At 40.4% G+C, this 25,868-nt stretch overlaps 1 protein-coding gene across 2 annotated transcripts; it reads right to left on the reverse strand.

The window, feature by feature from the left end:
- Positions 1-917: 917 nt before the first annotated feature.
- On the reverse strand, positions 918-25,868 carry pdzph1 (PDZ and pleckstrin homology domains 1). Of its 2 annotated transcripts, none has more exons than XM_038306970.1 (13): positions 25,722-25,868; positions 20,466-20,550; positions 16,940-18,874; positions 16,691-16,846; positions 12,117-12,278; positions 11,909-12,010; positions 10,216-10,326; positions 3,110-3,288; positions 2,861-3,018; positions 2,735-2,777; positions 2,418-2,604; positions 1,938-2,074; positions 918-1,353 (listed from the first exon to the last, which is right to left on the reverse strand). In XM_038306970.1, exons 2-12 carry the CDS (start codon positions 20,524-20,526, stop codon positions 2,007-2,009), a joined length of 3,162 nt encoding a protein of 1,053 aa, XP_038162898.1. In that variant the 5' UTR covers positions 20,527-20,550; positions 25,722-25,868; the 3' UTR covers positions 918-1,353; positions 1,938-2,006. The 2 variants fall into 2 exon arrangements, with proteins under 2 accessions (XP_038162898.1, XP_038162897.1); XM_038306969.1 differs by lacking the exon at positions 25,722-25,868 and adding an exon at positions 21,044-21,165.

The raw sequence follows: 25,868 nt of genomic DNA on the forward strand, positions 1-25,868 counted from the left end.
TTAATTTATTCTGGTAAAATATATAAGGTATATAATGCCTTTAAGGTAGATACAGAAAATGAGTGAGCCTACATTTTTCCTTCTGTGTTTGGTCACCAATTGTGTGCACAGACTTTTTGAGGGGCAGGGGCAAAAAGTACTGGGTTAGACTTATTTGACCTTCAGCTGTCCACCATTCCAATTTCAAAATCAGGAGGGTATAGCTGTTGAGGTAATAAATAGGTATATATGGCACCCAGCCATTTAAGACTTGGAGCTGTTTTCTCACCACAGGTTGGATTTTACCCTTCTGGATCCTTCGGTTCATCGGCATGCTCTGGCTGCTGCAGGTCGCTGCTCCTCTTCTCTCCTGGAACTCTGCTACCGGTTCAGTAACAAGCTACGAAATTCCGCTCCTCTGGACTTCACTCCTTCTTCCGGGCTCAGAAGTCACTGACCTGAGTCTCTATTCCTGCAGAGAAACCAGTGAGCCTGCCTCAGCTGATGAGCAGCCGCAGGTTATCTAAATAATCACTGTCTGTCTCACCTGAATTCTAGGTCCAATGTTCTGAGCCTCCTGAAGAAACTGTCCTATCGCCTTTATTGCTTCATTTTCTTTTCTTTATACATAGTTCCCATTATGTTTTTAATATAGGCATATAAACATTCTCTATCCATTCTGGTTTGAGATGCTGCAGAGACTCGTTAACTTTAACCAGGATGCTGTGGGAATTTGAGCCACATGATGTTCACAGAGTCGATTAAAGAAATTAAGCAGTCTCTCTTTTACCATTAACAACATTCTTCTTCTTTTTTGAGCTGATGTACCAAGTACATTTCTCCACTGTGAAATCAATACATTCAATCAACCCTTAAATCTACAAAACAATAAATGGTTCTCTTTGGCAGCAGCCAACAAAAGACAAACCACAAAAATCTTCTGTATATATATTTTTTATATTTTGTTAAGGAGATCATGAAAAGTAAACACTTATATTCAACAGGGTGAAACTAAAAGCAATTTCTAGTAAAAGCTAAAAAAAATTACCTGAACTTAAAATGAAGGCAAGAAAGAGTCTATCATGTAAAGAGCATGACAGCAAAAGTTCATCAACTTTATTCACTTTTTTGACAATGAATTAGGAAAACATTTAATAGACAAAACATTTCTGAGCAACATTTCTTTAGCGTTGGAGCATCTTTGTACTAGAAGCTTATCAGGGTCCACAGGCTGAGTGAGACCACTGTCAATATTTACAGAGTGCAGCTGTTCGTCACATCCTGGTTTCTTCTGGTGGCAGGCTCATATAATCCTGAAGGAGCTGGTGAAAAGGCCGCCACTTCTTTATGGAAGCTTTGATTGCTAAAATCCATCTGGAAAAGACGAGCGAAATCATCATAAAATTCTGGAGATATTTAGCAGTAACTCAGAGCAGCACCAATGAAAAGATATCCTCTCTGAATGGTCCGACATCATATCTATATGCTTCCTTGGGCGCCTTTTTATTTTTGAGGGTGGAACTGGCCCACTGACAGGAAATTTTAATTTACAGATGCTTTGGTTATTGAAGTGTCTGTCACAGGTTAAACTGCCAGCCTGTTGATCTTGGCCATGTCTTTCCCCTCTCTCTAATTCCATTTCCTGTCTGGCTAATTAACAAATAATGAAATAAAGGCCACAAGAGCCTTAAAAAAGGGTTTCCCAGATGGTTAATGTTCCTATAAACATGTAATTTTTAGCTGTTAAACAAGCCAGTAAGCTGCTAACCAGTCTCACTGTTTCAGATTCCCCCATCTCTGTTAGATACATAACTGCAGAATGACAGTTAAGAAATAATACATAAGTGGCTACTACATTTATAATTTTTTAGAATCAGTCAGATCTGAATGTTAAACATGAGCCATTGTTGTAACTGACTGATAATGCCTGTAATGATCCTTACGAGGGATCTTCTTACCGTTTGTTTTCAGCTGAGTTATCAGCACTAAAGTAGAAGGTTTTAAACTCATCAGATGGGGGTTTCAGTTCAATTGTAGACTTTTTTGATCCATAAGCTTGTTCCCCGCACTGTGTAACCTTGAAGATAGATACCCCCTGAAGGCAGAAAGAACATGTTATTTATACTACTGATTCATTTCAGCAATGCAACGTTAGCCAGGCTAATATGCATTTTATTTTTATGAGGTAAGAACTTGTGGTCTTCTTCTTTGCTGAATTATAGCTGTATTAAACACTTTTCAGAATCAGCAATAGCTAAAGGCTTAAATCATAATTAGATGTTTTGATTTGCATGACTCAGATGACAACAGAATTATGTTATTTGTATCTGTTATTGTCCAGATCAAAATTCTGTGGACTTCATATGGAGATAATCTGAATGACAACATTCGATACCAACAGCGCATTTGATAATAGAGCTTCTGACATAGATTCCTACCATGTGCATGGGTTGCCCGTATGCCGCTGTACAAGTAGAGACATGCATCTTTTAGAATGCAGTAGTGTTGGATCCAAGAGTCTTTACTTTTGTCCATTTTGTTAAGCAGTCCAAGGCAGTCTGGGTTTTTCATAGCCAGCGGCGGCATGTTGGAGTTGTGTCTTGTGACATCAACCCACACATGGTTCTAAAACAGAGAAATTACTATCAAATTATCAAAGCTGAATGATTGCATTTATAATCACCACCATGATAGAAATAAAGGTCAAAGTAATGACCTTTAGTGCTAAGTTGATTTGTGACAGACTTTGGTGTACCTGTGTAATGGGATGAATTGCTCTTTCCATAGCTTCCAACCACCTACAGCCAAAAAGGATAAAGCAAAACAGAGATGGGTTAGAAATAGAAGTAACATATTTGTTTTATTATTTTCTTTAGCTTACCTTTTCATTTCCTGACTAGAGGTGGCCCAGAGAAAGTACACCCGATTACCAGACTGAGGACGGCACCTGAAAACAAATGGCTTTCCAAGGGAATCGTCTGGCCCAACCTCAGCCCCCTCCAGCTTTACTGATGACAAAGGCTGCCGCTTGCCTTCGTCCTGGATTTAAAGTCACATCATGTTAAATAGATTCATGTTTGATGTCTGTATATTTTAATTTCAAAAGCTTGTGTTCTTTGCTAATACTCACTCGTTTGTTTTTGTAGTAGTACAGGCAGCAGTCGGGTGTGAGAACAAACCACCTCTTCCTCCAGCCTTTAATCAGCCCAGACTGGGTTCGCTTATGAAGGTAACCGCGACACGGTGGCCTGGGTGTATTAGGACCTCGAGCAATGTCTGATCCAATTGTCAATGTTAGAATATCTGGACCTATAATAAACATCACATCTTCCATCAGAGATAGACATCAAATATTGGTAAACACTTTTACCCCCTGGTCCTTCAAGAAGCTGAAAGACTTCATGACTATCACTGCTTCCAACAAGCTTACTACGTTTTTACCCCCTGATTTTTAAATAGTTGCTTTTTAAATAACTGTAAATAACATTCTGCTGTCATTTTGCACCTCTTCGCTGTTACTGCTATTTCTTACATCCACCTACTGTAAAAATGTCCACAGTTGTATATTTTGGTTATTTATTCTGTAATATTGAAAACTTATTTTTCTATATCTTTTCAATTTTACTTTAACCTTTTTCACTTTATTCTTTAATATTTATAAACTTTTTACTTTCTATACTTTTGAGACCCTTTTACTGTAATGCCTGTGGCTGCTGTTACACAATCATTTCCCTATAGGGCTTTGAATCCTGAGATTGTGAGTTCGATCCTCCACTCCCACAGACTGCCACTCTGGGTCCCTGAGCAAGACCCTTTACCTCACACTGCCCCCCAGGCACCCCACAATGGCAGCCCACAAGGGCTAAATGCAGAGAAGTAATTTCCGTCTGGGATTATTAAAGTATAAAAAATAAAATAAATAACAAAAAAATCCTGCATGACCGTCTGTCAAATTCTAAGGCATCATGAATGTTGCACATATTTGAGAAAGAGATAATTTCTTTGTGACATACAAGGGTTATTATCCAATGTTAAAAAAACAACAATGCACTGAAATATAAAAAACTAAATGACAACAATGTTGCAGCTCTGGTGAAATAACTTAATATATTATTATACTAAGCAGGCGATTTGTCTGCATTGATAATGATTCACTCACCTCATCACGCAAAATCTAAAGTTAAAATCAGTCAGACCTACTTTCTGAGTTTTTTTTTTTAGGCTAATAGCAGTTTCACAACTTGGAGACACTATCAAGGAATTAACTTTTAGTATTCACATAGTTCAGCATTCATTAAGGATGGCAAAATAGCAAATGTAGACCTGACAAAAATGTGCATCATCCTTCTTGCTGAATACTTTCCTTAAAAGCTACTGAAAAGTGACACTGAAATGTCTCTGCAGCAGGCTCTAATGTTTGGTTTGGTGGTTGCAAAATGGGTTATTCTGAGGGAATGGAAATCCTCTACACCTCCATGCTTTAAGAAATGGCTCAATATGTTGTCCTGTATCTATCTCGAAGAAATTCGATAAACTTTGTCAGACAATCATGATAAGTTCCTTGATGTGTGGGGTCCTTTTAATAGACATATTCAAAATAATGGGTTAAAAATGACTCCTTTCTGGACCTTTTTTTTATATTCTTTTTTTTTATTATTTATTATTATCTCAATACGGCCATCCTTTATTGCACTCTTCTTTTATTGATATCCCATGTTTTATGTTGATAGCTTGACACAATGTCTGCAGAATAGTTTGTTGTCCTCTCTGACTCTGCCTCGTGCTTTAATATGCTCTACAGTTTGATCAGTACATCTTTTATACTTTTATCAGTTTGCTGACACTGTTTTGTCTTGTTTTTTGTTTTTGCTGTACTTGTTTACTGTTTTGCTGTATTTTTTCTCTCTTTTGCCTTGTCTGTTTAACTCTGAAAAAGCATAAAAAAAATAATAAAAAAAGTTACACTGAAGAATTATTAGTTATTGTCAAAACCTACTTCCACCAGACATGGGTTAGGTTAATAAATTGGTTACTGTATCCAGTTCCTAACTATGCCTATAAACGATGTTGAAATAACTTTTTCTATTTTGTAACTTTACATGATGTGAATTCAGTTACCAGAAATAAAAGGTGTCAGTTAATCAACTGATTATTTGATAAAGTGGACCAAGCATTTTTTAAATGCTTGGTCCACTTTATCAAATCTGCACAAATCTAGTGTGTGGTGGGGCATATATATCATATATAATTAGTATATGTGATATGACTTAAAGTACTTGTTTTTGTTTTCAGCTTTTTTTAAACAATCAAAATTTGCTAATTCCTTTTAGATTTTTGGCTTTAACTTCAATGTACGTAAAATATTTCAAGATTACAAGGCTGTCATTTAAACTACAGTACTCTTCACGATTGCACTGCATATCTACTGTTGTTGGTCTCAGTTTGTTTTCCATGAGCCAGACATGTTCACAAGTCATTTTTTGCAAGTCCAAGTCAAGTCTCAAGTCTTGAGAGCTCAAGTCCAAGTCAAGTCTCAAGTCTAGAGTAGGCCTGTTGCAATATTGAATTAATCGCACAATAAATTCTAATCACATGATTAATAAAAATAAGTTCAATAATTTGCGTGCTTGCTTGTTTCTCCTTGTGTTTTCATCTCCTTCACTGAGACGGTATAGCTTAAAGGTTGCTATTATATCTATGGAATGATCATTATCTTGAACTGGCAAGTGAAAAATACATGCTTATATGTCACGTAGCGTTGCATCTGCGACGTTAGTGCTACATGACTGTTTGACAGCCCCTCTGCCGTTTTTTTTTTAACCTCTGCTGTGTGCGGGTAAGGCGAGCGGCGATCAGTCAAGTTAGTAAAACAAAAAACACTTAAAAAATAAAATATTGTTCACAAGTCGGAAATCGCGAGTCTAGGTTGAGTCTGAAGTCATTAAATATGCGACTTAAGTGTGACTCGAGTACGAGTCACAAACTCGAGTCCCCACCTCTGCCATGAGCACTTACTCAGCTGTTCTCCCCCAGCACTAAAAAGAAAAACGTAGTCTGTCTCAGTGCTAACTTTAATCAAATCAATCATAATATTTTTATAGAAAGACTTGAACATTCTGTAAGAGTGAAGGGAACTGGACAAAGCTGAAGTCTGAAAGATTAGCTATAGCTATAGTTAGCTATAACTGTCTATAATCCAGATGAAGCTAACCCATTACATAGATTACAGGCATGTCTTGAAGACATAAAAACCTGGATGACTCTTAACTTTCTCCTTCTGAATGCAGACAAAACAGAAGTTATAGTCTTTGGACCAGAGTCTTAGTTAGTCACTTCATTTGGATGGGATTAAACTGATTTCAGATAATAAAGTAAAAAATCTTGGTGATGTTTTTGATCAGGACCTGTCATTTAAATCCCTACTTCTCCTTCTTTCAACTGTGGAATATTGCAAAAATTAGAAATCTCCTGTCCAGGGATGATGCTGAGAAACTAGTCCATGCATTTGTTACTTCAAGGCTGGACTATTGTAATTCTTTACTATCAGGAAGTCCACAAACTGTAGTTAAAAGCCTTCAGCTGATCCAAAATGCTGCAGCCAGAGTTCTGATGAAAATTAAAAAGAGAGATCATATCTCTCCTATCCTGGCTTCTCTTCATTGGCTTCCTGTTAAATCCAGAATAGAATTTAAAATCCTCCTTCTCACATATGGGAGAGCTTGGCCTTAAATGGCCAAGCTCCATCTGATATCAGAGATCTGATTGTTCCTTACGTTCCTAACAGAGCACTTCGCTCTCATTCTGCAGGTTTACTAGTGGTTCCTAGAATTTCTAAAAGTAGAATGGGAGGCAGATCTTTTAGTTATCAGGCTCCTCTCCTGTGGAGCCAACTACCAGTTTTAGTCCGTGAGGCAGACACCCTGTCTACTTTTAAGGCTAGGCTTAAAACTTTCCCTTTTGATTAGGTTCTAGTTAGAGAGGCTCAGGTTATCCTGAGCGATCTTTATAGTTATGCTGCTATAGGTTTAGACTGCTGGAGGACAGTCTAAGGACATAGGGACCCCCATTTCATCATTCTGCTTCATTCTACAGTATCTCTATTCTCCCACTCTGCAGAATCTGTTAGTTCAATCTCTAACGTTCTGCTTTCTCTGCTTTTTCTCATAGTAGCTTCATCTGGTCTGTTCCTGTTTGGCTGTGACTCCATCCTGGAGAGAAATATCAGCTGTGCTGCTGCCATCAACACTCTTGTTTATAGATATTGGAGATCGGCTTGTTTTCCAGTGTAGTCCTGTTTCCCTGACTGTGACTGGCTGGATGTGCTCTCTTCGTCCTCTCACATGGGAGCTGGCTAGGAGCTCGTCTGTCTGGCTGTGTGTTTTCTGGATGGGGCCGCCTTTTGCAGCTGCTTGAACCCCAGTCAGCCTCAGCAGATGGCCGCTCACACAGAGCCTGGTTCTGCTGGAGGTTTCTTCCTGTTAAAAGGAAGTTTTTCCTCTCCACTGTTGCTACCAGCATGCTTAGTGTGAGGGATTGCATTTGAATCAATGAGTCGATGCAATCAGCTGGTTTTCCTTAGATAGAAAACTTTGAATCAATCTGACTGGATGATCTGGTGAACTGTAAAGTGCCTTGAGATGACATGTGTTGTGAATTGGCGCTATATAAACTGAATTGAATTAATAAATAAGACATTATGCCAATGGAAAAAGACAATTTATTAGTGATGTCGAGATGAAGCCTCATGAGGCATTAAACCGTTTGGCCAAATTGCTTCAACGATCCCCACAGTTCATGAGGCTCCACGTAAACATGTTGCCACCTGCTGGTGTAGCACACAACTAAAGTTAGTAATAAAATCTGGGATTTTTTTGCAATTGTCCCCCCCCCCCCCCCCCCCCCCTTTTAAGTTCTTTTGAAATAGTTAATCGTTTGTGTGTATAATAAAAGGCTTTGTACATTTTTTTAAGTGTAGAATAATCATTTAAGGTGCACTGTCGTTCTGCCATTTTAGTGAAATAAACTCAAGCAGACAGTGAAAGTGTTTGTGAAAATTGGGCAATGATGAGCAAAATGAAAGGTGTTAGTTATTTTTATTCAAACATTATAGTTTTGCCACAATTTTTGGTGTTAATGGGGTTGGAAGTTGTGTTCAACCAATCTTTTGGCTAAACCGACCTAATTTGGCAGTGTTTTTACCCAATCTATATTTTCACTAGGGCAAACCAATGCGTATTAGTCTTATTAGCCAAAATAATTAAGTATAATCGTAATTTTCAAAAATCAAGGGCTGGTCTTGAACCATCAACCTCTGGAGAGAGAGTCTGCTCAGATTTTTTATTCTCACCAAAATAGTTTTAAGAAACTAGACTGGTTGTTTTTCCAACCAATCTGACGGCAACTCTCCTCCAAACTCCATCATCTTGACTGAATACTGAGGCTGTTTAAATGCCTGTCAAAATTCTTGAGCTGTCTGAAGTGGCCCCGAAGTGGTCACGTGCCATGACGGTAGCGAGGCTCGGACGCCATCAATTTTGGCCCCTCCTCTAAATTAATCACGCCTCGACACAAGCTTCGCGGAAACGCCCCCTCTATTACTCGACACGCGCCTCGAAGCCTCGGCTCATCTCATAACATCAATACAATTTATATTCACCTTAAGAAAAAGCAATTGCATTGTCTCATTTCAAGAGTATATTATCTAATTATCTCATTTAAGAGTAAATATACTCATTCCTTTGGCAATTCATCTTATTTACCTATGTCAATTAAGGGTAATTGAGGAATTTTTTAGTGTGATATTGTTGGTCTCAGTCTGTTTTTCACGAACACTCAGTATGGCATCACAATTATTTCAAAACGACACTCGCATGATTGTTAAACTACTTCTGTGCATGGTTTACGACTGCACAACAAAATCACACATGCGTGAGAAACTGCCGCTTTGAGAGGAGAAAATCTCTCTCCGTGCACACCAGCTCCTCCCACTTGCCCTTGGGATCGTGGTCGGGTTCTAACCGGGGATACAATTTTCTATCCACACTGCTAACGGTTGCACTCTCTAAAGCATCTTTGCCCTCACACTGATTTTCTCCTTGCATTAAGGAAAATGTGTTTTGAGAAGTTGGGCGAAGGCATACCTCTTCTCTAAGCCTCCTCCTGATTTGGCCTTGCAGACACGATCACACGGGAAGTAGTGTCAGGAAGCCTTTGACTGACACCACTTACCCTAGGTAACCTAAACGTTGGAGAAGCCTCCACCATTGTCCCACCTCCAGCTGTCATCTTCATTTATGGATGATGAGCTCTTAGTCAAAGTCCAGTGGTTTTGTTTTTTTTGTTTGTTTTTACTTTTTTTGAAATGCTAATAGAGGAGGTTTGTCTCTAATAGTGGTTCCCAGAATTTTCAAAAGTAGAATGGGAGATAGATCTTTTGGGCCCCTCTCCTGTGGAACAGACTACCAGTTTTAGTCCATGAGGCAGACACCCTTTCTACCTTTAAGGGTAGGCGTAAATCTTTCCTTTTTGATAAAGCCTATACTTGAAGTGGCTCAGGTTATACTGAGCTTTACTTATGCTGCAATGGGCTTGGACTGCAGGAGGACATAGGAACCATCCATCCATCCATTTTCTTTCTCGCATATCCCCATGGGGGTCGCGAGGGGTGCTGGTGCCTGTCTCCAGCTGTCTACGGGCTAGGCGGGGTACACCCTGAATAGGTCACCAGCCCATCGCAGGGCAAACATAGGGATCCATTTTCTTTATCTTCCTAAATCTACTCTTTAATTATGCAGTATTTGTCAGTTCAACATCTAACTTTGTATCATAATTTCACATTTGAGTCCACTAGGTTAAAGTTGCCTCAGGTAAACAGAATAAGGGCAACCTTGGAAGGGTTTTCACTTTCTGAACCCACATTTACCAAACTCTGATGAAAATTGGATGGGTTGTAATACTGAACTAACACTGTTATCACCTAATTAATGTTTCCCCCAAACTGATCCTGATCAAGTAGAACACTGTAAATATAGAACATTTATTCCAAAATACAAACCATATTCAAAACGGGGTATGTTTGTTAAAATTAAAGCTTGATACTTCACATACTCTGCTGTATGCTCCTCACATTTGGATAAATCTAGCATGCAATGATCAATGACAACAGAGATAAATTAGGAATAAATGTCTATTATATTTATACTGGTTATTACTTAATAACTGGACATCATATCATACCTTGGCGTGCTAAATTAGCTGCCTCAGAATGAGGGATGCTGGTCACATCAATTCCATTAACAGCAAGGACATAGTCGCCCACCATTAGCCCTGCTTCCTCAGCTGCTCCATCTGAAAGTAAAGAAATGCCATAAATCACACTACAAAGAAAAATAGAACTAGTCACACGGATATTTACGCAGCCTTTAAATTAAATGATTGGTGTAGTTGCCAGATCTGCTCGGGCCCTGAGCATGCCAGTGACGTTACACTACATGTTTGGCTGATTGTTGCCACATGATGTAAAACATTGTGGTTGCCCGGACAACGACAATAACATCATGCAGCGTATGGAGCATCTGTAATGTTAGCATGTCTAATGACCAATGAGTTTTTACTTGATTGATAATAAAACTGCAAAAAAATATGTTTATAGTGAACAAAGTAACTACAAGACCAAGGGGGAGAGCTGGGTAGCGCTTTGGCTAGTAGTGCTCAATAGCTAAAAGGTTAGCCTATTTTAGCTCGGTCAGTTAGCCATATTAAGCTACACTACTTTTAACGTTGTGTCAACAACAACCATTTTTTTTTTACTAGTAGACTTACTGTTGTTCTCTTTGTCTAAAATTTCTAAGAAAGTCATTTGTAAGATGTTCCATTTGTCTTCCCCATCCCTTAAAATCTTAATAAAAAGAATAAAAATATGCTGAGAATTTTTTTCCCTCTTGGTAAATATCAGAGAAGGAAGTACTTTCCCTCAAGACTGACAATGATTGTTTTCCACTTTCGGCTACTTTAAATCGCCAATGAAATGTAACATAATAGCAAAAATAGGTAACGATAAGTCGAACCTCCAAAAGAGATCTGATTCTTAAGAAACTGGTGCACTACAGTTTGTCTGTGTGGAGTTGCTGTATAATGACATCATAAAAAGGCCCCAAGCAGATCTGATCACCCGAGCAGATGTGGTACCTAAACCGTTAGTTGTTAGTTAGTTAGTTGTTACTTTAATATAAATACAATTAGCCTTCTTGTCTAAGATCTCTGTCATTGTGTTGGCCCTGTATAAGTTTATTTTTTGAGTTTTCTTTGGTTTTATTTACATTTTGTGTTATTCTAGTTGTTTTTTTGTTGCATTTGAGCTCTTTTGTATTTCTTGTTTACACACTATTGGCCTCTTGTGTCAGTCTCCTTCTCCTAGCTCACTTTTCTATCCTTCTCTCCACACCTCTCTGCTGATGAAGCCTGATCTTTGTTCATTCTCCCATTTATACACCTCCTGCTAAGTCACTGATTGTCATTTCTTTGCCCTTAATGTGAGTTTTCCATTGACTTCAATATTTTGTTTGTAGACTTTTGCTTCTGTTGCCCCTTTGGATATTAATCTTGCAAGAAACCACCTCAGGTTCCTTCTCTGCATTTGGGTCCTCTTCAAACCTCCACTCAACCTGACAGTCTCTACACAACTGAAAACCTGAAAATAAATAATTTAAATCGAAACCTAGTGCAATGACACTGAAGTAGTTAATTATCTCAAAACACAAGAAGGCTTGTGTCCATTTGTAAGCAAAGGAAATACAAGCTAGATAAACATACCCCATATCTGACAAAGTTATAGTTCGCATTTTATATAATGCCCCTCTATGAATCATTCTGTTAAATGAGGAAATTTTAAACAAAAATACCAGTTAATTAGAATTATGGCCTCACTTACTTGTGTCAACTTCCGTCACAACAATTGGTTTGGAAAACTGTATTCGAAAGCCCCAGGGGTATTCCCCTGTCCCTTTGCATATTTGAACAGTCCTCTCTCGAACTGGAAAGAGATGTAAACATTTTTAGGAAAAGCAAGCCAGAAATTAATTTTTTAAATATAAAGAAGGAAGTGCTGGTTTTCCTGTACAGTTACACTATTATCTTACTTGAGACAGCTCGTGTTCTAACTGAAAGGCTGGTACAGAGGGTGCCTGAGCCTATGTCGTCCCCTTGGTAAATCCATGCTGAAGACTGGAATGTCTCGGTGTAAAAGCCCCTGTCTTCATTATGTTGAATTATCACATTTGTTGAAAGTGTGTCCTCTGATACTAGAGAAAGATTTAGAAAATATCAACAATTTATGCAGCACACAAGGCCTATTGTTGGGATCCTCAGGCTTGCCCACTAGAGGGCGCCGAGGATCCTCTTCTGTTCTGTGTATTTTTCCCCTAGGGCTGGAATCTTCCTGCACACCTGTTGCTAATCCTCTCATCAGAAGACCTCTCCTTTATAAGCTCCTGCCTGACCTTGCTTCCACGCCGCAGTGTTGATCTTAGTTGGTTAGCTTCCAGAGTCTCTGTTTTTGATTAATCTTGGTTGTCTCTGGTGTGAGATTCAGATTCTAATGTCTCCTTTGTTTGTGCCTCACAGGAAACCTGTCTCTGGTCTGAAGCTCAGGAAGAGCTGCCCCTCTGGAACCCTGTCTCTGGTCTGAAGCTCTGGAAGAGCTGCATCACAGGAAACCAGTCTCAAGCCTGAAGCTCTAGGAGAGTCTAACCTGCTAATCTGCCCTGGTGAGCCAAACCGAAGATTCCTACGTGGATGTAACCTAAGACTTCTATGTGGAGTTTCCCTGGAGGTTCCTACGTGGAATCAGCTTCAAGAATCCTATGTGGATTTTCCCCCGTTGTTCCCTGCTAAGAGCTAGAAGCTCAGCCTGAAGAATCCTTCGTGTTTTTCCCCTGTTGTTCTCTGCAGTGAGCTGGAAGCTCAGCCAGAAGAATCTTTTGTGCTTATCCCCTGTTGTTCTCTGCAGTGAGCTGGAAGCTCAGATCAAGACCAGCCAAGCTAGTATGAAGCTAGATGCTTAGCTTGCTCATGAACTCTGCTAACCTACAATCTCCAGTGAACCTGCTCCTCTGCCTGAACCAGTTCCAGTTTCATCTTTATGTTGTGCTTCAATAAACTCTTTTGAACTTTTACCCAGTCCCTCCGTGTGTGTTCTGCATTTTGGGCTTAACTCTAGAACCCATCATGACACCTATAGGATATGAATGCTGAGTTTCTGAAAATACATTTAATAGTTAAATGCTTATCAGAAACTTTACCAACAAAAAAAAATTAGATGGCCAACTAATTCAACATGGTTAAGAGGGCCTAGGTTATAAATTGTTTTGTTTTTTTAATCTTTAAACATCTCTCAGGAAGATTTATTTTCTCTCACTGGGTTTGAAAAATCATAAACAAAGCCTCTAGCTCCCCCCAAACGAGCTGAAAGCCATTCCTCCTATACATGCATTTTACACGCAAGCTAAACAGTTCCAATAGAGATTATAGAAGCATTGAGCTAAAAAGAAATCTTAAACAGTAGGCAGATTGACTGACTAAATGCCACATAAATAAGAAAGAACTGCCAGTACTGCGTTAGTTGCCAGTAACAGCCAGCATGAGTGCAGACGTCTGGTATGGCCTGATCATATGCCCCAACTTGCAATTCCAACTCTTGGGTTACCTTGCTTGCAAGCTAAATTCTTACAGTATTTGCATTCAAAAACACACAAGAATCCTACTTATCCTGCTTCTGCTTCAACTGTTCAAGAACAACCCTGAATGGGTTGTCCAATCATGATGCAGTACTATAGTGAATCTGGGACACACAGTAGGTATAGCTGTGATAAAGCAAAAGCTGCAGAGCCATCAGCCGAATTAAAATAAACATGGCAGCAGAATAGGATGCGCCAGTCTACTTCTGCCGAGTTTCCAGTGCAGCCGCACACTTATTAAATAAACACCTTTGAATTACTCATTAGTTGCTAATTTATAATTAATTAATTACCAATTAATTACTGATAAAAAACTAAAACCTGAATGTTAGAACTGTAACTATACAGTAATATGTTTTCGTCACTGTTTTTCATCACAATGTTTTTATCACTGCTGCTTACCTTATCAAGGCTGCACTTTAAAAATATATATATAATAGCCAAGAGAGCTGTACCTAACAAAATGTATTTTTTGTTTACACTTGTGTGTACAAAATGACAAAATAAAATCTGTCTAAAGTCTCTAAGTCATAACCACTGTTTCTCTTGTCTAAATTCTGAGTTCTATATTCTGAGCCTCTGACAGTCTTAGGTTATTTAGACAATTAAGAGTTCGAATTAGGGACTTCCAGCTTTTACAAGATCTCAGGTGCAGAGGTCAGGAATGTCTCTTTAGGTCCCTCGTATTGCAGCATTTGCTTAATAAAGATTAGACACTACACAGGAAAATATTTTAGCCTAAAGTACACACTGCAAGGAATCCCTTCCCAGGTAAAGGTGCGGTAAGAGATCTTTTCTTACGCATTTTTTTACCATGTGGCTTAAAGATTTCCCCAGAGTCGCTTAGCAAGCAGTGAAATAGATGGTCTGGAAGTGAACCTGAAATAAATGGTCCCCGCTACAGTGAGAAATCAATGAATAACCCCAACCAATCAAAAAACACGGTCCGTTGCACACGATTGGTTCCTGACACGTCACTCGTGGTCGTCTGCTTGCTCCTCCCCGCTGTGGGCATACCCTGACACATTAACTAATCGACCCCCCAATGCTTGTGCAGGACGCCATAGCTGGAAGCTAGCCACTGTAATGCTACGTTCACACCTAAAGCGGCAAGAGCAGCAAAAACTGCTGCTTCTTTTTTGATGCTTGTACAAGTTAATTCTGATGCAGGGCTGAAGCATCTTTGCTTGGGTGACCAGATTTGGGTTTCAGAAAAAGAGGAAACTTTGTTTTGGGGGGCTGGGGGGAGTGTCGACTGCTGGGCCGCTGACTGGACCAGACCTCAGCACAGAACCCTGAGCCGCTCGTCTTCAGCCAGAGGAGGGGGGCTGGGGACCGGTAAGGCAGGCAGGGGAGGCGTTACCAGGTCAGGTTTGTTCGCTCCGTCCCCCCTCTGGCTTCCTATTTTGACTATGTACTGCACTGCAGTCAACCAAAATTCCGGACAATTTTTAAATTTAGGTCTGAAAGGTAGGACATGTCTGGGAAAAAGAGGACGTCTGGTCACCCTATCTTTGCTGCTCTGGCTGCGCGGTGGAAAAAGTGCGTCTGATGCTCGTTGGGCAGAGCTATCCTATCCTTTCTTTGCTTGTAATAATGGCAGCTATATTTGCTGTGATTAGTGGGCAAAAAGTAGTTTGAATCTATTCTATTTTGACATGAGAAAATCCACCTGAAAAACATGGTCAGTACAGTCAGTTGATCCAGATTACCATCCTGCCTTCAGATATAATTTCTGTCAGAGCTGCTCAGATCCCTCTACATTGTCAATGTCGCTAGGATTCCCATTCAACAGTAGCCTCTGGCCTGGTCGCCTCCCTGCGGTTTGCGGCGGAGGGTGGAAGGCGTTTTTCATGTACGTAATCCAAACTCCAGGCACCAGGATAATAAAAGCAAACATGTTTTGCCGTCAGATTTTGGCATTTTAAGTCAATTTAGGCGCTAATAAACTGTTTCAGAGGTTCAGAGGAGTGATCATAGTACTCTGCATCATCAGTGCTGCCTGTCTCCCTGCCAGTTTAGAAATCATGCGCGTTCATGTGCTTTGAAGGTGTGGTTTCGGGGGGTGGTCTGAAGGAAGAGGCATGGTTGTGTATGTTCAAAAATATAGCTTGCTGGAAAAGTTTTTCCAAGATCTCCTATAGCACCTTTAAGTCTCTTTTCCTTGTTAATAGCCCCATTTACCTTTCTGAAACAGTTATCTCGGTTACCCTTTTGGTAACCGAGATAACTGTTGAGTGTAAATGGCATGCAAAATTGAAGCGGACCGTGCCAGACACAACCGAACCGTGCTAAACTGGTACTTGTTCATCAGTAGGGCTCGCCATGATTAAATTTTGGCATGGTTCTCAGATAACAAAGAGTGCACGAGTAGACCGCATCATCTTCATTGCAACATTCATAAAAATACTAGCTTCCCTACCTTGCCACACAGTTTCAAGAGATTATTCTACTTAGCAGTGTGATGAACCTCAAAGTCTGTCATAGCTTCCTGCGCCTGTAAGCGCTGATAAGACTATGTTTGTCGTATCCACTACCCAACAGCCGACTCCTTCAAGTAAATTCACCGAAGGCTGCCTTCTTTGCCTGACTGCTGTGATCACACACGACATTTCACAATTATAACCAAACTTCCTGAATGTTACAGGGGCCACCATGTTGATTTGCTTTATTCCCTCTAGAGAGCAGTAGTACCGTAGATCGTCACTGGGAGGTAAGGACCCATTCTAGTGTGGTGTGTAAATGGTTGTAAGGAACCAAGCTCGGCGTGATCTGAACTCTGCATGGATCAGTTTTCAGAGGGGAGTGTAAATGGGGCTTATGAATATCCTTTAAATTGAAAGTGTGACTTTTTAGCTCAGCTCTCTAACTTCTCCATTTGAGACCTGAAAGGTTCAACTGCTTTTCTAGTTGAAATCTGATGAGAGACTCATCAGATTTCAGTACGATTAAAGCAACTAGTTTTTAATAACGGTTACCTGATTCCTCTGTAATATCACTGGTAATTGAACTTCCACCAGCAGAACTCCACTGCCTGCTGTCCTTGAAGAGCTTTCTCTTCCTAGCCCAGGGGTCTGTGCCGTCTCTGTCTTTGTGAGGTGCAGGCTTTAAATTTTCTCGAGCGTCAGAGTTAGCTGAAAGTAGTCATAATAGATCACACCATGATTGTTTCATTTTGATTAGTTTCAGATGATTTATTCAAACAGAAATTCAACAAAGCAACTTACACTTGTATGCAGTGAGTTTCTCTGTTTTGCCAACTGCAACAGGCAGCTCTTTTGTGTTTTCTCTAGATGGTTTGAGAGAACTTAATGAACTGTCTGCTGCTTTGTTAGAGTCTTCCTGATTTCTTTGTTGAGGCCCATCGTTATTGTTCATTTCATCAGCCACAAGTAGATGTGAAGCGCTGCTAGTTGGCTGTTCACTTGGGTTGGGCTTGATTTCAGTGGCAGCGTGTGTTTTTAAGACATTCATTTCAGTCTCCTCTGATATGCAGAGATATTCTGAAACAACAGCCTTTTGCAAACAACTCCTAAAAGAACTGCCTTTCAAATTGTTCTGAATAAAATTGTAGTGAAGAGCATCAGCAGGTGCTGTTGCCACTGGGGACTTACTACGCTGTGAATCAGAATCTCTTTCTGTAAAATATTTATCATCTATGTCATTGGCAATTACTGCAGGATCTATCTGGAGGATTTGTTCCTCAGAGCCACTGCAAGATGGAGGAATGACTTGTATAGCAAGGGCTCCTTGAATAATCTCTTCCACATGAAGCTCCGGGTTCATGTCTTTGTCTATCCCCACACTTGTGTATTGAATTTCTGAACTCTCTGAAAGGGCTTTAGTGCTCTGTCCACTATTTGAAGAAGCATCACTTCTTCTCATATAAGTAGGAAAACTCTCATCTAACTGCTTGTTTTTACCCAGCTTTTCAATTTGAAAAGGAAGTAAGCACATAAGGACAGATGAAACCGATTTGTTGTACGGCAGCATAAAATCCTTGTGAATCAGTTCTGGAGTGAGTGACGTCCCAGGAAATGTCTGCCGTCTTTTTTTCAACAACAAATAGTCTTTATGCTCCACTGTAGCGATGCTGTTGTTTCTTATCCAAGACTTTCTCTTTTGGCAGTAGATAAAATCTTTTACAAAGCTTGACCTGTTGGTAGACACGGAGGGTCTCATGAACATGGGCTCATAGTTATCAGATTCTGAGAACTGATCAAAGGCTAAATCTTCATATTCCTTCTCCTGTACAGATATCGGGGATACAGATTCTGCGGTTCCTTCTATCCTTAAGGAAGCCAGATCATTTGTCAGGTCCTCTGAAGTGTTATATTTATTCTCTGCAAAGATCTGTGGTGCTGAAAATTGGTTGAACTGATCTTGTCTGAAAGTACCTTTCATCTTCTCCTTAGGATCAATGTCTAGCAATAATGATGGATCCCTTAAATGTTTAGCACTGCAACAATGACAGTACCTTGGATCACCAGCTTTGTTTGATAAACAGACAGATCTCAGATCACTCTGATACTTTGTTTGTTCACTTATGCTGCAAAACCTAAATGTGTAATTTATTTCATGATGCCTGTTGTGACTGATCACATCGTTTGGTAGCTGCGGCAATTGTTGAAGGTCAGGCATCTGTGTTTCCTCACATTCCCGCGTGATAGTCATCTCACCACCTTTATTTTCATTCATAAAAACACATGTGGTTTTGATGCTATATGGATTCCCTTGTAGAATTTCTTGGATTTCAACTTTCACATGTGACCCGGGATAGTCAACATTGAAGATGTCTGTTTTTAGTGGAGATGAGTTGGTTGGATTTCCAGATAGGCCCTCATGTGACTGCTCTAATTTGACCTTTTGGGAGGGCTTTTCCATATCACTGACAGACACTGACGTTACTATCTTCACCCTTTTTTCTTCCACCTCTGTAGTTTTGCTGTATCCGCTTCTTTGTTCCTGAAATTCAGCCATGTTGAAATATTGTTTAAATGTTTTTTCGATGGGAGGCACATGATGACAATTTTTCTCTTCAAATCCAGACAGAACGTTTTTCTTTTGAAGACTATTTTCTTCATGCTTTTCAGTTGCGTGTTTTTCATAGCTGACAGGGACACAATTGTTCTGGTTTTCAAAGACAAATGCAGAAGAACTTTCTGAAATAAAAAAAAACAAAAATGCTTTCTTTAATCATAATATTGGAAAAACAACCAGAACATGGAGAAATGTCAACTTAGCAGGCATTTATATTCAAACAAGGTTTAAACACTTAGCATATAAAAAAGGTCAATGAGAATTTTTTTTCTTTCACCTCAGTTTGGTGCAAAAGTGAACTAAATACTCAATATGGATTGAGGCAAAATCACTGGTGGCCCCAGCTCATTGAAAGTCTATGCACACCTATAACCCGCAGTTTAGAAATTCAACTTCAAAACAGACATTTTCAAAAAAAATTATGAAACAACTTGTTGGAAAGTGCTGGAAAAACTCACTTTGTTAAATATAGTTAACTGGTTGGTAGTGATTGCTCATAAATGTCCTGCCAAAAACGACTAAATCAAAAGTACCATCTTTTTTTTGTCTGACCATTATCATTTGATTACTTGTATTACAACCTTGTCTAAATCAAAAATTAAAGCATGGACTAAATTGTAGTAATATGGAACAAATGTGTGTTAACTAATTAGGAGATAGCTTCCTGCTCTTACATTCAATAAATATATTTATCTGCAGGTAAACCATTTGTCCCTTTGAAGATGTCTCTTCTAATGCTATTCAACATGTTTTTTATACAATTTATTGCAGAATAGCTGCTCAAACCCATAATAATATTATTGTAAATGATTTAAGTACAGTATGTGTATAGTTTCTCATATTATAAAATTACCAAACATTGAAAAAATGTTGAAAGAAAACCAATCTCTGACAAGGTAGAATGTCTTTCACTAAAGAATTGATATATACCGTAAACTAAAGGTACATTTAGTGGATTTAAAAGTTTGGATTTGGGAGTGCGGAGGACAACATTTCATTAATGTCCCAATATGTTACATTAAGAAACTTTGCAATTCACTATAATTCACTATTTGGAATTAGATGGCTTGGATCATCGTATGCTGTCTATGTCAAAATCTGCACAAAAACAACTACTTTATGAAACCTACAGCTGCTTTTTGTGTCTCTACTTCTGTCTCCTCGAACCCCAGTCGGCCTCAGCAGATGGCCACTCACACTGAGCCTGGTTCTGCTGGAGGTTTCTTCCTGTTAAAAGGGAGTTTTTCCTCTCCACTGTCGCTACAAGCATGCTTAGTGTGAGGGATTGCTGAAGAGTCAATGCAATCAACTGGTCAATTTGACTGTATGATCTGGTGAACTGTAAAGTGCCTTGAGATGACATGTGTTGTGAATTTGGCGCTATATAGATAAACTGAATTGAATTGAATTGAAACCTCCATGTTTTCCACAGTATTGTGGGATCAGATCAGGAAAAAACATAAATGAATGAGTGGAGCTGCAGTTATTTTATACAAACTACCAGCCCATTCCAGAGCAGGTTGTGCTGATATTCACCACAAGTCAATTACACAAGTCATTACACCATATTTTGCTTCTTTACAAGATGAAAGAAGTCCAGGTACGGGACTGTTCCGCTGATTAAAAAAAATGCAGGTGGACACTAAACGTGAGCTAGTTAAGCACAGGATTAAGCTTACAGTCCTAATGCCTTCAAGAACAGCCCAAACTCACGTTTGCTGCTGCTGGAGCTTTTCCTCCTCCTGCTGCTCCGTCTCCTCCCCCTTTTGCTCATTCTTAAATCCAACAGTCACTTTAACTGTAGAATGAATCACAGCAAAAACAAACCTTTTGCATTATCATCTGTTCTAAATTAGTATGTTAAAGACAAGCACTGGTACTTTGTCACAAAAAAACAGTGTGTGTATCTTTTAAGAGTTATTGGATGCATTATGTGTTAGGCTAAAAGTTCTATTATATGTGTATTCCTCAAATCGTTAAACTACATCTAAAAGTTTCAAACCTGTTTAGAATCAAGTAGTCATAATTATCCTTTTATTATAAGACATTCCACATTGACCACCAGAATAGATTATACTCTCAAACAGTTACAGTACATCCCCACTAGCCAAATGCAATTCATTACACAAGATGATTTGTTTTTATCGAAAATAAATTAAAAACAGTCAGTTAAACACTAAAAACTCTACCTTTCCAGCTGATAGGACAGAGTGCTTTTAGTACCAATACTTATTATCCCCTTGCATAAATAAATCACATGAAAAGACAATGAAGGCAATTTAAAGACTTACTTATTTGAAGTTTGAAATGAGATGAATAAACCTCAAAGATGGGAGCAAAAAGCTTCTGGAGCAGTATAAAACCAGCTTCTGCTTTTCCAGCCTTTACGCCCTGTCTGTACCGCTCTGACTGCTCCACTTCTTATCGTTACTATTCTCAACATAAGCAGCTTATGACATTTAATCTCATCAGTTGCAAGTGATGCTGCTGTGAACCTTGTTTATTCAGCCCTTTTCCATTGAGGACATCCAGTTTAAATATTGTTTATGACTTTCAATACTGTTAATATATTTTTAACAAAAATATTATTTATATTGATCTGAAAAATTGGTAAATTATTAGTCCATAAAGCTTGTTTATAAGTAATCATCGATAATCATCTTTACCCTGAATTCCACAATCTCATATGGTGGACGTTTGGCCCATGTTTATTTTTACAACACTAAACCACTTTCTTGAAATGTATAGATACTTGTTTCTGCACAACTCATTTGAGGTGAAACCTTAGCTGTTGGGATCTGGAGCGGTACCATCCGTCTCCAGCAGAGTGCGCCGTGGATCCTCCTGAAGCTGAGCCTCCATCACACCTGAGGCGCATCTCGTCATCAGGAGGACCTGCAGTATATAACCGGCCTTCAGACCTTGCCTCAATGCCGCAGTGTTGATCCAGTTTGGTTAGCACCTAAGCCTAGAACCTCCTGAGAATCTCTAGTGATCTCGCTAGTGATCAGTCTCTCTTCTAACTTTTGTTGTCTATGCTTCACAGGAAACCTGTTCCCTTGGAAGCTCTGGATGAGCTTAACTTGCCGAGCCTGCCCTCAGAGCCAAACCTGAAGACTCTCCTCTGGATTCCTCTGCAGCTCTTGGCTAAGAGCTGGAAACCAAAACCCAAGATCTGCATTCAAGTTAGAAGTAAGACGCTGAAGCGGTTATTGAACTCTGCTGAACAAATCAGTCTCTGGACCCAACAGTTCCTTCCTCAAAGAGAAACCCGGACTCCTCAAGGTAATCTTCTGAAACTTCCAAACGCTAACCCCTCAGTGCCAACGCTAACTGAACTGTCATCCTCACAGACTCCAGTGAACCTGTCCCCGGCCAGAACCAGTTCCAGTTCACATAATTCATGTGCTTGTGTTTTTAATAAACATTGTAAAACTTTCCATCTGTTTCCGTGGTGTTCTGCATATTGGGCTTCTCTGAGAACCAATCATGACAGAACACTGCGGCCAAACACAAGGCCCCGCAGATCACCTCCACCGTAGACTGGAAGAGCAGGATGCTCAAATCCAAGGACAGACTCAAACCCTCCGTGAGTTATACAACATGGTCAATTACCATAACCAAATGCTTCAAAGGTATGCTAACAACATGAGTAGTGCTAATGCCACGCCAGCAGCACAACCATTTCCGGGTCCAGTTCCGCCTCCGAGGTCACCGGTGGTGACGTCATCCCCTGAGTTTCGCCCTAGTCTCCCTGAAAAGTTTTCAGGTAATATGAAGGATTGTAAAGGATTTTTGTTCCAATGCAGACTCATTTTTTAGAATTCTCCTGGAAGTTTTCCTACGGACGAAACAAAAATAACATTTATTCTGTCCCACCTAACAGGAAAAGCCCTTGAGTGGGCTCAGGCCAGGTTTGCCTCCGAAGACAGTATCAGCGATAATTTTTCTGATTTTGTTTCAGAGTTTTCCCAAGTGTTTAACCATGATTCCGACCAGACTATTGATTCTTGTGGTCTGTTAAGTCTTAAACAGGGAAATTCCTCAGTTGCTGATTTCTCCATCAACTTCCGGGTTAAAGCCGCTGCTTCCGGATGGAATCAACGGGCTCTTACAAGTGCATTTTTCAACGCTTTAAATGTAAATATCAAGGATGAACTTGCAACCCTCGACGAACCAGAAACTCTAGATGAATTAATCCGCCTAACCATTAGGTTGGATAACAGAATCTGTGCTAGAAACCATTCTAGAGGAAGAAATCAAAGTTCTTCTGTGTCAATCCCTGCTTCTAATAATGCTACTTTTTCTTCTGGTCCCACAGAACCCTTCTCCAAGCCATGGTCTAAGACCCAGTCACTTTCTATGCCTGTTCAGGTCTCTCATGCAGTAGAAACGGAAGCTGAACCAATGCAGGTTGGACATACAAGGCTAAACCCTGAGGAAAGACTAAGACGTGTCAGAAGCAAGCTTTGCATCTACTGTGGTGAGACTGGCCATTTCATTGCTTCATGCCCCGCTAAGTTAAAAGCCGGGGCCCGTCAGAAGATCTGAGGAGTCTGACGGGCCATTTAACTTCCGGGAAATCTCCTCGTCTCATGCTTCCAGCTACTTTGTGCTTTTCAGATCAGACTCTCACTTTGTCTGCTTTCATCGACTCAGGCTGTGAACGCAATCTGATAGACTCCAACCTGGTTCAGCAGCTAAAAATTGATACTATCCCTTTATCCAAGCCTCTTTGTGTCTCCGCTATTGATGGGAAAAAACTCCACCAAGTCACCCACCAAACACAACCCCTCGAGCTGCTAATTTCAGGTAATCACCGTGAAACTCTGACGTTTTTTGTGCTTCCCTCTGCATGTTCCCCTGTGGTGCTTGGGTTCGAATAGCTGCAATGACATAATCCCCATATAAACTGGGCTGATCGCCACATCGAAGCATGGTCGACCTCATGTCACGAGACGTGCCTTCGTTCCGCAGCTCCCGCTGTAAGGTCTCCTAGAGGTAGGGGGGAGATGGACTCTCCTGACCTTAATTCTGTCCCGTCCGAATACCATGATCTGGCTCCTGTCTTCAGTAAGGTCAGTGCTACGTCTCTTCCACCTCACAGACCATATGACTGTGCGATTGAGCTATTACCTGGCGCCCCTCTACCTAGCAGTAGACTCTACAACATTTCAAAACCTGAACGAGAAACTATGGAGAAATACATAAACGAGTCCCTAGCTGCTGGCATAATCCGCCCTTCTTCCTCTCCGTTGGGTGCCGGATTCTTTTTTCTGGGTAAAAAGGATGGTTCTCTAAGACCTTGCATCGATTAAAGAGGCCTTTACCAAATAACAGTCAAAAATAAATACCCACTTCCGTTACTAGCATCAGCCTTCGAACCAGTTCAAGGGGCCACTGTCTTCACTAAACTCGATTTAAGGAACGCTTATCACCTTCTCAGGATTAGAGAAGGTGACGAATGGAAGACTGCCTTCAAAACTCCTTTAGGTCAGTTTGAATATTTAGTCATGCCTTTTGGTCTCCCTAACGCTCCAGCATGTTTCCAAGCCCTGGTCAATGATGTCCTCAGAGACTTTTTGAACGTTTTTGTCTTCGTTTACCTTGATGACATCCTAATTTACTCTAAAGATCTCTCCGAGCATAAGAAACATGTCCGCCTGGTCCTACAGAGATTACTGGAAAACAAACTTTTTGCAAAAGCCGAGAAATGTGAATTTCACCAGTCTTCAGTGACATTTTTAGGGTTTGTGCTCAAGGGCGGGCAGGTTAAGCCATCCGAAGAAAAGATTGGATTGGCCAGTTCCTGAAAACCGTAAACAGCTGCAGAGATTCCTGGGCTTCGCCAATTTCTACCGTCGCTTCATCAGGAATTACAGTCAGACAGCTTTACCTCTCACAACTCTAACTTCAGTCAAAAAGACTTTCCAGTGGACCCCCGAAGCTCAAAACGCCTTTGACAAACTTAAGACTTTGTTTTCCAGAGCCCCCGTGCTAATCCAGCCTGATCCAACCAATACCAAACATTAGCATTCAGACAAGTTGGAGCTTTAGGTAAAACACGCTGATTCGACAGAGTTTGCCCTGCAACCGAAGGGTTGTCGGTTCAAGCCCTGTCTTCAGCTTTCAGTGTTGTTGTGTCCTTAAGCAAGAAACTTCACCTGAATTGGCTATTGATGGTGGTCGGAGGGACTGGTGGTGCAAATGTACAGCAGCCTCTCTTTTGTCAGTGAGCCCCAGGGCAGCTGTGGCTGTAATGTAGTTTGCCATCATCACCTCCACAAGGCTGTAAAGGGCTACAGGGAAATTGCCAATCAGCTTGGTTAAAAAAGGTCCACTGTTGGAGCAATCATTAGAAAATGGAAGAAGTTAAAATTGACTGTCAACCTCCCTTGGACTGGGGCTCCATGCCAGATCTCACCTTGTGGGATCTCAATGATCCTAAAGGGCAGATTAGGCTGCTGCAACTGCACACATCAAATTTCGCTTGGGTCTGGTCGCGAACCAGTTTTGCTGGTATGCTTCTGCACCGTTGGTCTGGAATTTCTAGGGAAGTTCAGCAGTTTCCCACCAATTCTAGAACTCGTGACAACTCCTTGATTAACCTTTCGTCGTAATTGTTCATTGCTGTTGTTACTCGGTTTAAAAAATGGCATACCAAGGACCAATCAAATCTGCTTTTTGCCTGCGCACTTCCGCTACAGGTCCGACGCGTAGTCAGGATTTTTTTGAGGTGCGCAACGATGATTGCAGAACCTCTGCGCTGGGAGGCGTGGTCACGTACAGAGACAGATTTGATGGTTGCGATAAAGACACTTTTGATGCAGCAAAGTGCGCCCCTCTTTTATAATATCCATTCTCATTAAGGTCTGCGCCCTTAAAATAATTAATGAACATTGAGCGAAGCCTGGTCCTTGCTACAATTGACTCTTGGTACAGGAAAGTCATAATCATTTGCAGGTTTACCTGAACTGAAGATATTTGTCGATGTTCTTCAGCCAGAGTCTTTGATGTGCCAAACTGTCTCTCGATCCATTCCTTATCTCTGCTGTCCTCCAAAGGGCCGTGGTGACAGGAATCAAGGGCCCACTCATGTTCTCTGGTGACATGGTG

Source organism: Cyprinodon tularosa, unplaced genomic scaffold (genome assembly GCF_016077235.1).
Source record: "Cyprinodon tularosa strain WSP-4 unplaced genomic scaffold, ASM1607723v1 ctg598, whole genome shotgun sequence".
Taxonomy (NCBI): Eukaryota; Metazoa; Chordata; class Actinopteri; order Cyprinodontiformes; family Cyprinodontidae; genus Cyprinodon; species Cyprinodon tularosa.

What these genes read in the sequence shown, in the direction of transcription:
- pdzph1 (XM_038306970.1), bottom strand. Translation starts at nt 20,526, where the DNA reads ATGAGCAAAAGGGGGAGGAGACGGAGCAGCAGGAGGAGGAAAAGCTCC. An exon ending in TGTGACGGAAGTTGACACAA is followed by an intron (nt 10,327 to 11,908) that starts GTAAGTGAGGCC and finishes CTTTACTTTCAG; the next exon opens with ATGGAGCAGCTGAGGAAGCA. An exon ending in TCTAGTCAGGAAATGAAAAG is followed by an intron (nt 2,778 to 2,860) that starts GTAAGCTAAAGA and finishes TTTTGGCTGTAG; the next exon opens with GTGGTTGGAAGCTATGGAAA.